At 43.2% G+C, this 18,005-nt stretch overlaps 1 protein-coding gene across 8 annotated transcripts in view; it reads right to left on the bottom strand.

The window, feature by feature from the left end:
* Window positions 1-18,005, bottom strand: part of SSBP3 (single stranded DNA binding protein 3) — a 102,269-nt gene that overhangs the window by 26,329 nt on the left and 57,935 nt on the right. For all 8 annotated transcript variants that reach the window (XM_040360425.1, XM_040360424.1, XM_040360423.1 and 5 more), the window contains exon 5: window positions 3,741-3,830. In XM_040360425.1, the coding sequence (XP_040216359.1) occupies window positions 3,741-3,830 (90 nt within the window). The remainder of the gene's footprint in view (window positions 1-3,740; window positions 3,831-18,005) is intronic.

Below are 18,005 nucleotides of genomic sequence, written 5' to 3'. Positions count from 1 at the left end.
GGATGATGGGGGCAAGCTTACTGAGGAGCAACAGGAAGTGAGAAATTCAGATAGACAAAGAAAAAAAAAAAACATTTAGAAGGGAAATAGAAGGAAAGGGTAAGTGAACCAACAATGCACTAGCTTAAAAGGACCCCATTTAGAAAAGAAAAAAAAAAAACCCTTTACAACCCCTTTAATATCACTTTTAAAACATATAGGAAATCTCTAAAAACACGTTGATGGGTAACTGGTAGTATGTACTAAATTGAATTGCTTAATTTGTATCCAAAGTAAATTTAAATTTATAGAAAGGGCTTTAACAGCGTATATGTTTTGTGAGCTGGTTTGTGACCCAGATTCTGAATTCTGAACTTCAAGCCCACTACTGGCTATTTTCCCGCAAACTGCGCTTAAACAGTTTGTTGTCTTTGCTAGCAGAGAAGGAACAATTTTTTATAAAATAGCTGCCCTAATGGGAAAGCCTTAAAAAGGTTCACCTTTGGGAGCATTACAGACCCATATTTAGGGTGTAACATGCTCCAAAAAAAAAAAAAAAAGGTGAACTTTTAAAAAGTTGGGCCTTTAAAAAGAAAGTACTTGCACAGATCTACACTGGCTGGTTGTAACTAATAGGATATCCATATTTACTTCATAAGAAAATTATATTCTTTCAATTTAAAAGCATAACCTTACGGTAACGTTTCTGAAATTATGGATTTTGAATAGGGTTCAGCTGGGACCCCCACAGTTTTTCATACAAAGTTCAAGCGTATCTAAACCCCAAAAATGATTTAAAATAGAAAAAAAAAATCCCCATGAAGTGGGTACGTGCCCGCACTGCATGGGTTAACTGCTCCTTTTTGTCTAGGGGTGAAGAGAGCCAAGATACTTAATCCGCCACTCCTCCCAGCACATGACTGGTCCCTGTCCCCTGCATGCTAGCGGTCTTGAGTAGACCGGCTCTGGACAAAAGGATAGCAGCTACAGACCACCGCTGGACCTAGGGGGTGCCGTTTTTATAAGGATTGGGCAAATATAGCCTTTTTTGCCCCTGGACAAAACAAAAGTTAACCCATGCAATAAAATGAATGCATCCAAACAGCTGGTGATTGGTATGCTGCCATACATTACATTTTTCTTTGAGTTTAGGGACTCTGACCACTTGCCTACTGGGCACTTTCACCCTCTTCCTGCCCAGGACAATTTTCAGCACTTCGAATGAAAATTGCATGGTCATGCAGCACTGTAAACATTGGAAATGCTTATTTTTTTCACACAAATAGAGCTTTCTTTTGGTGGTATTTAATCACCACTGGGGTTTTTATTTTTTGCTAAATGAATCAAAAAAGACCAAAAGGTTCTGAACAAAAAAAACAAACAAAAAAGTTATAAAATTTTGCAAACAGTAATTTTTCTCCTTCACTCATGGGCGCCAAAGAGGCTGCACTGACAATAAGGACATGAATGATCAGTGCCCCGATCAGTGTAGATCTCCTTTCACACTTGCCAGTTATCGGCGCTCTCCTCTCCCCACGCTGCGACAGCTTGAGGAATGCCAATAACCGGCAAGTGTGTTTACATCGTGATCAGCTGCGATTGGAGACAGCTGATTACGTGGTAAAGAACCGCTGTGCTGCGATTGCCTCTTTACCCCGATATATGATCAGCTGTGTTCAAAGGAAACAGCATTCACAGAGCGCACGCAGTTCTGGAGAGGACCTCAATCGATGCCCTCCCAGGAATGGATGACCGCGCTGGAGCCATCTTTCGGCTATAGCACGGTTGAAAATGGTTAAACATGATTTTTATTTAATTTTTTTAAATTGCAGTACAACTGGTGGGATTTTAGCAACTGGAAAACTTCAGATACAACGTTCTATATTGGCTGGGATTTGCAAATCCTTAACTGTCCTTAGGGGTGCAGGGATACACATGGCCAAAGCTGGTAAAGAGGCAGGCTTGGTTGCTGGGACTTGTAGTTCTTCAGGAGCCGACAGATCCTTGTTTAGCTGCAGCTGCTCACAAGGTACGGCTGTGTTTGTCTTTTTTTCCTTCTTTATTTTAGCAGCTGGAGGGCTTTAGGTTAGCAACAGCAGGTTTTAGAGCCATGGTTATAGTTACATGCAGCTGGAGATAATAGCTATTCAGCAGGTGGTAGACCCAATATCGGCATGCCGCTTTAGGAAAATGCATGGCTAGCGTGCTTTACCGTTTATCAGGAAGACATTTTTAAATGTGACATTTACATTATATTAGGACTGCTGTTCTGTATTCCTGTATGCACTTTATAGATTTTCACGCTGAAGATCTAGAAATTAGGGCATGCAGTTATCAGCCAGCAGAAAAGAAAAATCAGAAAGGGACAACCGCTGAGCGACACCAATTACAGAAAGTGCATCTTGTTTTTAATTACAGGCATTTATATGCATTGCCATCAATTTTTGGAGCGCTGTACAGTTACATCAGTCCCTACCCTAAGGCCCCATGCACACGAGACGCTGCTAAACTCGAGTTCAGAGGCATTTGGGCATTTTTTTCCCAACTGCCCCTGAACACATTTAATGTTATCCTATGTGTCCATGCACACAATCACATTTTTTGGCGTTTTAAAGCAGTTGGGTTTATGTCTGTTTTTTCAGACGCAAAATTTTGGGTTCAGAAGCGTTTTATTTTTGCGTTTTTAACTTTAGGAGAGTCTACAATGTCTTTGAGATAAGCGCTGACAGCCGCAAACGCGGTAAAACGCCGCTAATCGCGGGAAAAACTGGCGTTTTAAAGGCCGTTTTTTGCCTTTGAAAACTTGAGTTTAGAGGTGTTTGTAATTGCTTCTCGTGTGCATGGGGCCTTAGGAGCTTACAATTGAAGGTTCCCATCTCACATGCACACACACACACACATAGTAGGACCAATGTAGTCTGGTGCCAAATAGATTTGTCCATTTATAATGGGGGCTCATGTTCATGCTGAATGGATATGTTCAATGCTCAGGAGAACCTTTATTCTTTATGGCCAGGAGGGTGAGAAGCTGGTCTAAGGAATGGGCAGACAATGCAAGATAAACCTTTGGCTAGTGATCTGCAGAGCAGGGGAACAAGGCACATTTAAAGTTGCAGGAATTAGAAATGACATGTGCATGCTGAGATTTGTAGTTCACGGACAGCCGTGAGCTTTCACGTTCGCATCAAGCAGCATATTAGGCATGGATCTATGCTTGCTGGGGAATGTAGTTCCTTAGCAACTGCAGAGCCAGTCTTAGCCACAGCTGGCCTAAAGGCACGCTTCCACGGTGACAAATCACCTCTGCCTCCAGAGGTGAACGAAGACTGATGACTGCGCTCTCCGTAGACCAAACTCTGCTGCTGTAATGCATCTCCTTAACCCCGTGAGAAGAGGCGCGTCCCATGAACCCGCCGCTGGAGCGAAGGCGGCTAGTTACTATGAGCAGTTTGCCTTAATTAACAGAAATTAATTAGCCATTTTGCAAGCACTTGTTTAACAGCTTTGCTAAACATTAATGCCACTGATAATTCCTGCTGATTAGCAGGTCCCATAATTAGCGGCGGAGGAACAGAGGGAGGATGGCACGGCACCTGTACGCCCACTAATCAGGGATCTGGCTGCTGTACGAGCCAGCAACGCCGCTGCAAACCTGGCTGCTTACAAGCTTTGGAAACATCCCAGAACTCTTCTCTCCTGCAGAGACTAACTAGCTTGGCACTGGTCATCCAGGACAGCTAAAACAACAATGAGGGTCTTACCTGGAAGAAGCCGGGGGGAATGGGTCCTCCTGGCATCCCATCGCTGGGAGGAATGTTGCCAAGAACTGGGCTTGGGGCGGCTGCCGCACTCTGTGGAAGGAAACGGACATTTTGTCATTAAAGATAATCAGCTCCAAGCGTTGGCCTGCATTGTCCCCCAGCAACTGAGAGGGAATTTTACAATGAATAATAATGTCTGTCACAAAGCAGAATACATGTGTGAGAAGTATCAGATGGAAGCTGCCGTTTCCAAGGGTGCATGTTGTTCCTGGGGCTGGGACATCACTTGAATGGAACCAGGTACAGAACTAGGACACATCATGGAAATTGGGGATGCAGTTTCCAGCTGAGGCTTCTCATACATTAGGTTTTCTTTAATGCTGAATTGTGGCACTTTAAAAGGCAATTTAATCAAAAATCATTAAATGCATTCCAAAATAAAAATTATATTAGATCTTGTGCTACCTTATATTAAGTTTCCCTGTTCAGCAAACACAAGAGAGGAAGGGTGGGTCAGCACTGCTAGACAAGCCAGAAACTACAACACTGAAAAGGGCTGTCAGTCTAACATTGGCAGTATGCTGACAGGAGAGAATTAACATTCTGCTGGCCAACTGGTATGGTCAACCTTTTCCTGCAGGGCCCACTAACAGGCCAGGTTTGCAAGATAACTGAAATACATCACAGCTGATATCATTTGCTCCTCAGTGATTGCAGTATTCTAGACTGCATCTCCCCAAGGTAATACATAAAACCTGGCCTGTTAGTGGGCCCTGCAGGACAGGGTTGATGACCACTGGTCTAAATTATCTAGAACCCCCCCCAAGATTTGGAGTAGATTAGAAAAGGGTTAAAGCCTACACGCTACTAGTATTTTTCTGTTCAACCCAGCAGACTGAACAAAAACAAACTGACAGCTCAGGTCGGAGCCGCAGTACTAACAATCCGATATAATACAATACAATACAGCGTTCCCCCCTGCTAAACTATTGCGTTCTGATAGCCAACAGGCTGAAAAAGTGAGGTGGATGCAGGAATCGCCCTCTGCTGGGACATTGTATTTTGACAGCAGTGATCAGTGCTTCAGCCAATTGGCTGCAAGCTGCTGACTGAAGGTTTTCCAGCAGGTTTCTATCAACCGTTGAATGTGACACACAGATCAGAATTCATCCAGTCCCTGCTGAACCGACTTTGGTCCTTGTGTAACCAGCTTTTTATAGCTGTGTCCCCAATGGGAAGGAACAGTCTCTCCATTTGCCCCTCTATATTAGTCTATGTCCAAGCACAAGTGATACAGTCGGCGGCGAGTGCGCCTGCAAGCTAACCCCCTTGGGAGTTCGCTTTCCAGAACGAGGGTTAGCTGATGCGGGGGGAGGACCTGAGACAGCTGCCGAGGGACCCCAGAACAGGAGGAAGAGGAAGCTTTATAACCTGTTTAAAAAGGTCTTTGAAACATTTATGGTTAAGAGATTCAGATACAGCCAACATGTTTCGGGGGCAGGGAACCCCCCCTTTTTTAGGGCTTTAGCAGTCAGCACTAATTAAATAACAGAATGCACAAATGGACCTGTGGTAGGGCTACATGACTGCTGATGTCTCCTGACGGTACACAGCTGGCTGCCTACAGTGCCGTCAGGAGACTCTAGTATTCATCGAGACTTAACACAGGTTCCTTTGTGCATTTTGCCGTGATTTTATTAAGATCTCCTGCTCAAGCCTTAAAGAAGGGGGGAGGTTTTTCCCCCCCTGAAAGGCATTGGTTGTATCCGATGCCCTTAACCATTTCAAAAAGTCATAAGCGAGATGAACTTTTGTAGCAGGCGCTCCTCCATACACATCTGGTGATCTCTTTGTATCCTTGTCAGAGGACCAGAACGGTGTCCACCTACACCAGGCTTCAATCATGGACTTTCCTCTTAAAAAAAAACCAAAAGGATTACTTTACAAAGGATCCATCGGAACCAGTTTTGATTTCTATTGGTCCAGTGCTATCACTCACATCAAGGGTTTGAAGGGAACATTCCCACCCCGATGACGTAAAGCGGGAGTTCACCCATTTATTTAAACCTTTTGACCTTTTTCCTGCTCGTTTTGTCTAGGGGAATCAGCTAGTTGTTTTAAAATATGATCCGTACTTACCCGTTTTCGAGATGCATCTTCTCCGTCGCTTCCGGGTATGGGTCTTCGGGAGCGGGCGTTCCTTCTTGATTGACAGTCTTCCGAGAGGCTTCCGACGGTCGCATCCATCGCGTCACTAGTAGCCGAAAGAAGCCGAACGTCGGTGCGGCTCTATACTGCGCCTCGACGTTCGGCTTCTTTCGGAAAATTGTGACGCGATGGATGCGACCGTCGGAAGCCTCTCGGAAGACGGTCAATCAAAATAGGAACGCCCAGTCCCGCAGCCCATACCCGGAAGCGACGGAGAGGATGCATCTCGTAAACTGCAAGTACAGCTCATATTTTAAAACATCTAGCCGATTCCCCTAGACAAAACGAGCATTCATCTAGGGGGGAAAGGTATATTGTAGGGGTGAACCTCCGCTTTAATTTATTAAATAAATTGTCCATTTCATCCATATACTTAAAGGGGTTTTGTCAACCTCCCCACTATGGGAAACCCTAACAGATCGGCCTGGCCACTCTCCCCGATTCTTCAAGACGTTCAGAGGAGTTGGAGCCGCTTTTGCTTTCTCTGGTGTGATGCAGATCTGGCAAACAATATAATCATTTATTTCTTTTGGCTTCTGAGGCTGGAGCCGAATCACAATACAAAGCAGTACAAATTAACAGAGCATGCAGTCTCATCTTGCACAGGAGCTCCAGTTATTTTGAATTACGCCAGTCATGAGAGAATTGTGGCGGCTACCATTGCTGACCTTTAGAATATGCCAGTTGCCCGGACGTCTCTGGATTCTGCACAACAAGCATGCAGAAAATCTGCAACAGAAGTCGCAAACATCTATTCTAGGCCAGCGACTCAAAGCCTGAAGCTAGCCGTACATGGCTCGGACTTTGGTCAGTTTAGCGTTTTGTTCCTTATTTTTTATAGGTTCACTTTAAGCAGATCACATTCACTTTTAGGCCACCAATTCTCTACATAGGCGGAAACGCTCGGCGAGGGAGTCACAGCATTACAAGCTCAGCTGACAAATCATTTATGTAAAACGCAGAAACAGAAAGTCCAAGGACAGTCTCTCGTCCCACCAAGATCCACATCAAGTTCTGTATCACATGTTATATGGGCAAAGGGCCAGATACGGGCTTTACAGACTTCCGTTTCGGTTCTGATGTGCTCATTTTAGGGCTGCAACGAACGATTATTTTCATAATCGATTAGTTGGCCGATTATTGTTTCGATTAATCGGTTTAATGCGATTTGCATTTTTTTGGGCCAATTTGTTGTTGGGCAGATTAAAAAACACAAATTGCCGCAAAAATGCATTACATGGTTTTCTGTAGCTTCTCTGTTGAAGTATATTGAACCAAAAAAACAAAATATTACCGTTTTGCTTTAAAAAAAAAAAAAAAAAAAAAAAAAAATTCCTTGCCCTTTCCAAATACACAGCAGCTGAAAAAATCATGCATGCAAATGTGTCCCATAGGAAACCATGTAAATGAACTGTAGTGTGTTTCTGCAAAAAACACCAGAAAACCAAGGCCTGAGATGTTTAGTAACATAATGCGGTTAAAAAAACACAACATACAAAAAGTAGCGATTTGCTCTTTTTGTACTATAAAGGGCTAATTTTTTATTTTTTTAACCCCATTATGTTACTGCCCGATTAATCAATTATGAAAATGGTAACCGATTAATTTCATAATCGATTAGTTCTTTCGGCCCTAGCTCATTTAATGACATTGTACACAAACGGCCTATAGGGGACCCATCACACTGCTCACAAAATCAGTATGGTCCATACCAGCATCACTAAATCATTTGTATATTCGATAAAAAAAGTACTGTATATACTAGAGTATATAAAAATGTGCTGAAAATGCCCCCCCCTCGGCTTATACTCGAGTCACCTTTTTGCGCCTGATCTCCCGAATTTTTAAGACCTGGTACCGGCCGACTGAAACTTGGCACACATGTAGCCCCACTCTTCCTCTACAAGTGTGCAAAGTTTTTTGCCCGGGGGACCTATGGCCGGGGAGCACCGATTTTTCAAAGCTGGGCACCCCTTCAATAGACTCCCATGTTAAACGTTAATTTCTCCGGTGGTTTTGGGGACCCGGTACTGGCCGGTCATAGATCCACTGGACCTGGAACTTGCCACACATGTAACTCCTCTACAAGTGTGCAAAGTTTGTTCTCTGGGGGACCTATGGTTTGGAGCACCGATTTTTCAAAACTGGGCACCCCTTCTATAGACTTCCATGTTAAACATCAGTCGAGGCATGGGCACAGTGAGGCATGCAGATGGACACCCTAGGCTTATACTCGAGTCAATACGTTTTCCCATTTTTTTTGTGGTAAAATTGGGTGCCTTGGCTTATACTCGAGTATATACGGTACCCTTTAAAATAGCACTCCTATATAATAATGACAAGATCAACATAAAGATATTGCTTCTGACCTCCCCACCTAAAGCCCAGGCAAACATAACATTCTTTAGCTACCAGGAGCACTTGAGGGTGTTTCATTGTATTACAGAATGCAGAAAAATCACAAATCTTAGACAGGCAATACACTGTTCGAATCTCCTGCTGAACCGAGATATCTACCAGGTTGACCAATCGGTCAAATTGGGTACATTCAGCATCCTGGGTTTTACCTGTGATTATCGGTAGTGTCTGCTATAGCCGCCAGTAATAATCACCACCATCTCCTGGTGGGGGGCGCACACAGTAGATGGGTACTTTGAGTGAATAGAGGTCTTAGAAATTTTTCATGCTTTACGATCCCCAGAGGTTTTTATTTGTTTGACAAAATGCTTATCTATATATATTTTCAAGATCAATATACTCAAGCCACTGACTCAGCATGACAGTCAAAAATGTCATGTTTAGAAGTAAAAAAAAAAAAAAAAGCTGACGCCATAGTCTAAATTTCAATTCAGTAAGACATTTTTATTTTTTACTAGAAATAACATTATAATCTTGTGTACAGTTTTAGCATTGGAAAAAAAAAAAAAAAATGGTGGTAACCACCATATAAGTCTGCCCATCGACTTCTGTACCCTGTAAGTTACAGCGCACTTCAGTCCAAATGAGGACACGAGACGGCTGTAACTGACAAAATGTAACAGCTGTAGATGAATAGAATAATGAATGGGGTTTCATAAAGGTGATCTGAACAAGGAAGACATGGACAGGTCAACATGTCCAGCCCCGAGGGGCAAAAAGAAGAGCGATGAGAGATCTTAAAATATGTAAAGGTTTCAGATGGGAGAATGTTTTATATATTATATTGAGCTGCAAGACACTAAAGGGCTCAGACTACCAAAAACGACAACGTTTTTCCAGAGAGCAGTACACGCTGAATCCGCTACCAGCATCTGCCCACCAAGGGTGTTTAACGGCACTAGGCAATCCATACCACACCAGAGACCATTGACACCCTTCAAGTCCATTTTGACCATTGTAATCGTTCTGTACTGGGCTTGGGCACGATTCAGTATACAATGCCCTGGCCCAATTGAAGAGGTGGGCTCAGAGACCATACACATCTGTGTGGGTAGAGGCAATATAAGCATGCCCAGACTTGGCACAATGTGACAGCAGGCCCATTGGGAAGTGGGGACAATTGCCTACACTGACATTTTGGGACTAAAATTTAATAAAATTGTCCCTAGATTGGTGATGGATCACGTCACATCCCAAGTATTACTAGATTCAAATCACCAAAGTTGTAAAAAAGGGACTTGTCAGGTAGCAACCTGCACATCAAGTCAACTCCCCACTTCTTCAGGGCCAGCAAACAAAAGATGGCCCTAAAGAAAGGGGAGTCTATTCCCCCAAAACACATTGGCGTGATGTACATGTTGCTACTTTTTAAAGGTCTATAAACCATACTTTGGAAGTTGCAATTCTCTGGACGCTCCTTCATTTTTATCCAAGTCTACATGCGAAAATGACTAAAAAGTCCTACAGAAAATGCAGCAACCCAAGAGGGCACATCACCATTACCATCATTTACTAGGCACTATCCACCAGAAGGCATACCTCCCTTGTTGCCCACACGAATACCAATCCAGGGCCAGCGACCAGTCCAGCTCAGTCTCCAACACAAGCTAGAATACCTAATACATTGATAAAGGAGAGTGGAAATGGCAAATATTTGACACGTTTCTCAGAATCCAGTCTACTTCCTCAGGAAGTATGGAAAAAAATGTACATATAAAGGTACGTGATCAGCAAAATGTACGGTTCAATGCCTCGACCACCCAAGGGCAGACCACAAGGGATAAAAAAAATTGCAGGCAACACCGCGCCACCACAACCTTGCTGATTCACTAAAAACGGTTCTTAAAGTGGAGGTTCACCCAAAAAAATAAATTTTTAACATTAGCCAATTACGGGAAGCAGAATCGGGTGTTTTTTTTTTAATCAATGCAGTACTTACCGTTTTAGAGATAGATGTCCTCCATGGCTTCCGGGTACTGGGCGTTCCTATTTGATTGACAGCCTCCTGACCATCGCATACAGCGCGTCACGAGTTTTCTGAAAGTAGCCGCCGTATAGAGCTGCACCGACGTTCGGCAACTCGTGACGCGCTGTATGCGATCGTCGGAAGGCTGTCAATCAAATAGGAACGCCCAGTCCCGAAGACCATACCCGGAAGCGGCGGAGAACATCCATCTCTAAAACGGTAAGTACTGCATTGATTTAAAAAAAAAAAAAAAACACCCGATTCTGCTTCCCGTATTTAGCCTCAATCTAATGTTAAAAAAAAAAAAATTTGGGTGAACCCCCGCTTTAAAGTGTCCATGCACTGGTTCAGAAAAAACGATCCCACTGTTTATTTAGGGCAATTTAGCCCAAGGGATAGGCAACAACTACATTGCTACAACTATACTATGTTAACTTTCGGAATTGTATTTTGTCTTGCGAGAATTTCGGTAATTTTAGTAACCTCTTGGTTTTCAATAGGACACTAGCATGCAAAAACAAAGGGGACGATCAATTGTTCGATATTCTCATCAGATGTATGGGGCTACTAACAATTAGAACTTTTACCAAAACCACCAATTTCATAAATTTTTCAATAATCTTTCTCAACTGTAGTGACAAGGAAAACTCAAATGAACAAAATTCAAAGACTGAATGTGATTTTTTTTCAGGAAAATTCTCGGGTATGCCCATCCTGAAACGAATGCCAATCGTGAAACACTGGCACAGAAAACACACATTTTTCAGGCTTTTTATACAAAATTTGCGTAGCACATAGTGCTGCTGAATGCCTGAAAACTGTTTTTTTTCCCCTCTGAGTTTCCGTACAAAACACAAATATCTACTGGTGTATGTCCAGTTTACCTGATGTCAAGGTATGGAAGGTATATATCCAAATCTATAGTGATCAAGCCCTTGGTCTTTTTGTTGTCCGCATGTGTTGTTTTAGAGTACGTACACAGCAGCACTACAACATTCAACCAGCAGGGGGAGCTCAGGCACCAAATCTGGAACTGGAGCTCAGCTTGAGATCAGCAAGTCAGCAGCAGTGTCACAATGCCATCAAAGGGCACCAATCAGCATAACAAAATGGGTGCTATACTGGCCTGAGTAGTTAAAAAAAAAAAAAAAAAAAAAAAGAAGAAGGAGGCAAGGATTGAGCCTCCCTCCCCAACTGTTTTGCATTACAAAAGAAGAAGAAGATTTGCTATGGATGATAAACCTACTCTTTGTGGGGTATATTTCCTGCCATTAAAAGTATAAAATTCTGTATTCTTTCACATCCTGCCCTAAAACCATCAGAACGAACGCCGTTATGACAGCAATGAGCACACCGACACTCCAGGAATTCTACAGTACAGCGCAACAATGAACAGATTACTGAGGAATGCAAGATTTTATCTCCCAAACAAGTAGGTTTCTGTCCAGGATGTCCACACAAATACAGGGACAAGCCAGGCAGAGCGAGACCGACGAGGACTAGGGCCAGAGACAAAATGGCCACCCTTCGGCCAAGTACATTGCCGTTTGTAGACTGAGGCAATGCCAAGCCCCGCTTAAACCAGTGCTACAGGATGGAGGTTGGTTTGCTCTGCTACAAATGGCTCTCCAGTGATTTGAATCCACCAGGCCATAGAGGTGATCTTGTTGGCGACATGAAACGCGATAAAACACAACTGCTTTAAGACTAGCCATTATAGATTTCTTAGAAAAAATCGCTGAACTGACAACTCTAAAATATAACTGAATGCAACATTTTATCTGGGTAGTTTGGAGATCAGAACATCCTTTTATTGCTGTCCGTACCCACATTACAGGGATTCACCCCTCTCCCTGTGTACCATCATTACTTTACAGGAATCACAAATGTTGGGTTATAACCAGAACCCAGAATAGAAGGGAAATCATCCAATGAGGACAACCGGGGATTTCCATCACTTTGGAGGGATGTCTTCTCACTTCCTGATTAGGCTATGACACGGGAAGTGAACGGAAATCTCCTCAGTGAGAAAGATGGAAAAAATAAATGAATAAAATATATTAAAATAAAAATACTTCTAAATTGTAAGCTCTAACAAGCGGGGCCCTCCGATTACTCCCACATTATATTGTAATTGTACTGTCTTCCCCGATGTTTTAAAGCATTGCGCAAACTGTTGGCGCTATATAAACCCTGTATAATAATAATAATAAATATAAATATAAATATAAATATAGACAGGGGTTTTAACCTCTACCTAAAAAAAAAATGTTTGCGCAATAAACAAAAATTAGTTTTATGGCTTTTTTATTAATATATTTTTTTTTTTACTACTACTAATAGCGGTGATCAGCGATTTTTTTCGTGACTGTGACATTATAGGGGGACACATCCGACAATTTTGGGACCATTGTCATTTTCACAGCAAAAAGTGCTATAAAAATGCACCGATTACTGTGAAAATTACAATTGCAGTTTAGGAGTCAACCACTAGGGGGCACTTAAGGGGTTAAGTGTGACCTCATATGTGTTTCTAACTGTAGGGGGGAGGGGCTGGACGTGCAATGTCAGTGATAGTCTTTCCCTATATCAGGGAACAGACAATCACTGACATTGCCACAATGAACAGGGAAGGTGTGTTTACACACACCTCTACCCATTCTTCAGCTCCTGAGACCAATCGCGGGACACCGGCGGCGAATTGGTCTGCAGGTCCCGCGGTCACGGAGTGTCTGACCGGTTCGCGAGCTGCGCACTCTTGACCCCACGGCTGGGCTCTTAAAGAGAACGTACAGGTACGTGCTTGTGCCCAGCCGTGCCATTCTGCCAACGTTTATCGGTGTGAAGGGGTCCTTAAAGCGGATCTCCACTCTAAAGTGGAGTCCCGCTGATCGGCACCCTCCCCCCCTCCGGTGTCACATTTGACACCTTTCAGGGGGGAGGGGGGTGCAGATACCTGTCTACAGACAGGTATCTGCACCCACTTCTGGCCCTACGATACGGGCAAAGGACAGGTTTTTTCTCCGCTTCCCGTCGCCCCCCCGTTGTATGCTGGGAACACTCGGCTCCCAGCACACAGCGGGAGCCAATCGGCGGGCGCAGCGCGACTCGCGCATGCGCCGTAGGGAACCGGGCAGTGAAGCCGGAGCGCTTCACTTCCTGGTTCCCTCACCGTGGATGGAGGGGGGAGCAGCAGGGTGACGAGCGATCGGCTCGTCATCTGCTGTGATCACCGCTGGACTCCAGGACAGGTAAGTGTCCTTATATTAAAAGTCAGCAGCTGCAGTATTTGTAGCTGCTTGCTTTTAATATAGTTTTTTAGTGGCACATCCGCTTTAAGTGGTTAAACTACTTATGAAAGTTTGTTTTTTTGTGATCCGATGATGCCTCCATTGCTGATCAAACATTCATGTTGCCGGGAATATTCTTTTCTCTCCGGGAATATTCTTTTCTTGCAAATGCGCATTTTTTTTTTCTATTACAATTCTCACGCGATTTTCCTATCAATTGTTATTTTTTCCAAAAATGTCCAACATGTCGGATTCCTCAAATTTGATTGCCGCCTGAAAATCGGCTGTTGCTGCAGCCCACCAACGGTGCGAAATTCGTACGAAGATTCTTTGATACGATTTTCGAAAGAAAATTATTTCGAAATTCAAACCGTGTATGGCCGCCTTAAGACGTTAGTTGGTGGAGTTTACATATACTTTAACTCAATATTAAAAACACAAAGAAATGACTGAAAAGATAGGAATGGCTTCTATTTTTTTTTTTACCAGGCCTGATTTATGAAGCACAAGGACTGTGCTGTGCTTACCAAGCAGAAAGTACAGCATGCATATATAATTAGCAGATCTATTGATGGATGCCTTCTCTCAATATAAGGAGATACAACCTGTATAAAACAAGCTTTAGAAACCATTACAGAATTCAGCGTTGTGCACAGTCATGTAAATTAGGCTGATCACAAGAAAACACGTCTATACAATGCAGGCGGCAGGGGCCCACTAACACCCCGGCAAAGGTGGCACGTTCTCTGCCCTCACCGGCTTCAACCGGCCAAACAGAACGAAAGTGCCGCTGAGGAGTTCAGCCAGTGGTGCAGTCAGGTACATTTAATTGGAATCCAGCTAAGTCTCTTATCTAATTAAAGTAATCACATTAACTTCAGTCGGCGAGAACTGTCACACCTGCTGTTCTCAGAGCAGACGGGCGGACATGGCAAAGTCACCTGATATTAGGGCAGACGACCAAAAGCCATGAGAACAAGCAACTGGACACAAAAGATGCAAAACACGCTCTGAGCTGCTCTTCGGACGCATCCATGAAGCAAGCAGAGCATGGAAAAAGCTGATCAGCAACGATCACTCCTGCTCACCGTTTGATTTCCCGGCTCCTTAAAGTGGATTTCCACATTTGCAATCAAAGTTGAGAAGCCCCCACTATGATTGTTATGTGCTCCCATTCATGCTGCATGCCAGAAGATATAGAAGCAATTCTTATCCTTTGAGTTGCTTCTTTGGAGCAGGTTATTAAAACTTTATAGGCAGCTTTAAAAATGTAGGACTAGTTTGCAATTAGGGGACAGATTTAAAGTGTTACTAAACCCTAAACAGTAAAATCAGTCCGTATATGCAGTAAAGCATGCTTGTCATACTCACTGTGGAACCTAAGGAGTTAATCCTCCACATTGTGTAAAAAAGCTGTTCGATCCGGTCTTCTCTGATCCTCCCCTTCTTCCTCAGTCCCCAGTTAATCTGATAGTACAGAGGCTAGGGGACAAGCTGCGCAGCTCAGTTTGCTGTGTATTGCTAGCGTGTTTTTTTTTTCCTTGGGAGAGTGCATGCGATCTGCACAAGGCCAATCAGCACTGTCCAGACCGAGGGTCAGGGGTCTTGTAGCCTCAAAAAACAGTCTGAGCAGAATGAAAACTTCTCCTACAAGCTTTAACCTGACAGAGAAGTCACAAGACTAACTGCTGATGAGAAAAGGTATTTAGCAGTCTATATTTACTAAAACTATTGCATTTCTGTGTACTGTGGGAGACCAGATATAGTGAATGCAGGGTCCATTTAGTAACAATTTAAGGAGTTTTCTGGGGTTTTTTTGCGCATCAACATACACAATGCACCCCTCAAACCTTGAGATGTTTAACCACTTTACGTCCAGGCAATTGTCAAAAGACGGCCACAAGGTGGCTCTCAATTGCCAGGAGGACGTCTATGGACGTCCTCCGCTCCTTCGGCCACTGGGGCACCCGCGGCATCACTGAAGTGCCGATGCGCGTGCCTGGCGGCCGCAATGGCCGCCAGGCACCCATGATCGGCGGATACACAGACAAGGACGTGGATCTGTGTGTGTAAACACACAGATCCACGTCCTGTCAGGGAGAGGAGACCGATGCCGTGTCCCTTGTACATAGGGACACAGCATCGCTCACCTCCCCCAGTCAGACCAGCCCCCGACAAACAGTTAGAAACACTCCCAGTTTACACATTTAACCCCTTCCTCACCCCCTAGTGTTAACCCCTTCACTGCCAGTCACATTTATACAGTAATCAATGCATTTTTATAGCAGTGTTCACTGTATAAATGTGAATGGTCCCAAAAATGTGTCAAAAGTGGCCGATATGTCCGCCGTAATGTCGCAGTCCCAATAAAAAAAAAAAAACGCAGATCGCCGCCATTACTAGTAAAAAAATTAAATAACCAAAAAAAAAAATCATAATTCTGTCCCCTATTTTGTAGGCGCTATAACTTTTGCGCAAACCAGTCGCTTATTGTGATTTTTTTTTTTTTTATAAAAATAATAATAGGTAGAATACGTATCCGCCTAAACTGAGAAAAAAATAGTTTTAAAAAACTATAGCAAAAAGTAAAAAAAAAAAAAAAAAAAAAAAAGATTGTGATTTTTTTCAAAATTGTCGCCCTTTTTGTTTATAGCGCAAAAAATAAAAACCGCAGAGGTGATTAAAAACCACCAAAAGAAAGCTCTATTTGTGGGGGGAAAAGGAAGTAAATTTTGTTTGGGAGCCACGTCGCACGACCGCGCAAATGTCAGTTAAAGCGACGCAGTGCCGGAAGCTGAAATTTCGCCTGGGCACGAAGGGGGTTTAAGTGCCCCGTAAGCAAATGGTTAAGTAAACCCGTTACTACATATCTAGCTTACAACCGACAATGAAGATCTGCCTCAAGTCGTCAAAAAATAAATAAAACACAATACCTGAAGGCCCTTTGTACCCCTAAAGCCCAACCGCAACTACCATAGATTATTGTGCCCTAATCCTGTCCTGTCGCTACGACGCTCGCTCCCGGCACCGAGCATGCTTCCTCACTGAAGTGTGTGTGTGTGTGTGTGTAATCTCTATCGTTGGTCATTATGGGCACCTTCAGCACAAAAAAAAATCTTGAGAAAAAGGCCCCCTTTCAAATCTATTTTTATCTTCACACTGGTACGTTGCACTTCCGTTGTGGTGTCAGAAATCTTCGTTGCTCCATTTTTGGTCAGTTACAAAAAAAAATGCACCTCCTTGTTGAGAACACACTAAAAATGCAGCAAGAACGTGTAACATTTTTGCTGCAGTTATTCGCGTCAAACGACCTACGAAAACCCACCATAAATACGTGGTAAAATTGCATGCGTTTTCGGTGCAATTATCGGCACCTTTTTCTCCATCGGCAAAACGCCCAGAACACAATTTTCGGCCGCTGGAATTTCAGTGCATCTCTAGGCCTGAGCCTTCAAAAAAGGTAAAAATGTTGTTGTGGTGCTTTTTACGACTTATTAAGTTTGATAGTCTGTTAACAGCCCCATGCTGCAGGTATTTGGGGCATTTACTGCAGATAGTTAAAGCCTTAGGGCCAATTCTTACCAGAAACTGCATATAACTGCACCTAGACATGCATTTAAATAAAGTGCGTTTAAAGTGTACTTGAACACGTTTAGCGTGCATTTTTCTATAGGTTTTTGGGCTTGGCATTCCTGGCTTAAATAGGGCGCAGAGCATTTGAAGCGCGTCCCCTGCATTTGTGGTGGGGGGAAAAAAATGCAGAATGCTCTATTTTTTTTATTGCGCTGAATGGCAATGATGTGTACTATGCTTATCGGATTACCTTGATTTTTGGGCTGTCTATGCAGTTAGAGTGCAGTTCAAAAACGCATCCAACTGCGTTCGGTGTGAAAGGGCCCCTATTAAGATGTGCTGCCTGTGAGCAAAAAACATTAAGTATAATAGATTCAGTCATCTCTAAACAAATGTTAAAACCATTTAAAATGAGCTTTTAATACTGCTGGTAGACAAATGTGCAACAGTTGCGGGAAATGAACAGAAGATTCCAAAATGGTGCTGGAATAGTGGGGGATTGATATTTCCAACACACCTTCCACTTCCTCTAGTCTACATTCACTGCCTACCATCATTTTGTTCAGAATTACATGGCAAAAACAGAACACGTCTTCTACACAGATAAAAAAAAAAAATAAAAAAAAAAAAAGGATTTTTATTGGTTTAGTTGTCCTTTCAGGACATATTAGGCACACAAAAATGGCCACCTTCAGATCCAATCACAGCTTACAGCCGCTGACCTCTCACAGTTCCAGCTCACCTTGCTAATTACGCAGCAGACACAATCCTCACACGGACAAGCAGTTTATGTAGGCATCATTAAACACA

This window comes from Rana temporaria, chromosome 7 (assembly GCF_905171775.1).
Source record: "Rana temporaria chromosome 7, aRanTem1.1, whole genome shotgun sequence".
In the NCBI taxonomy this organism is placed as follows: Eukaryota; Metazoa; Chordata; class Amphibia; order Anura; family Ranidae; genus Rana; species Rana temporaria.
Note: the sequence above shows the minus strand (reverse complement) of the source record. Positions and strands in the feature narration are given on the sequence as shown.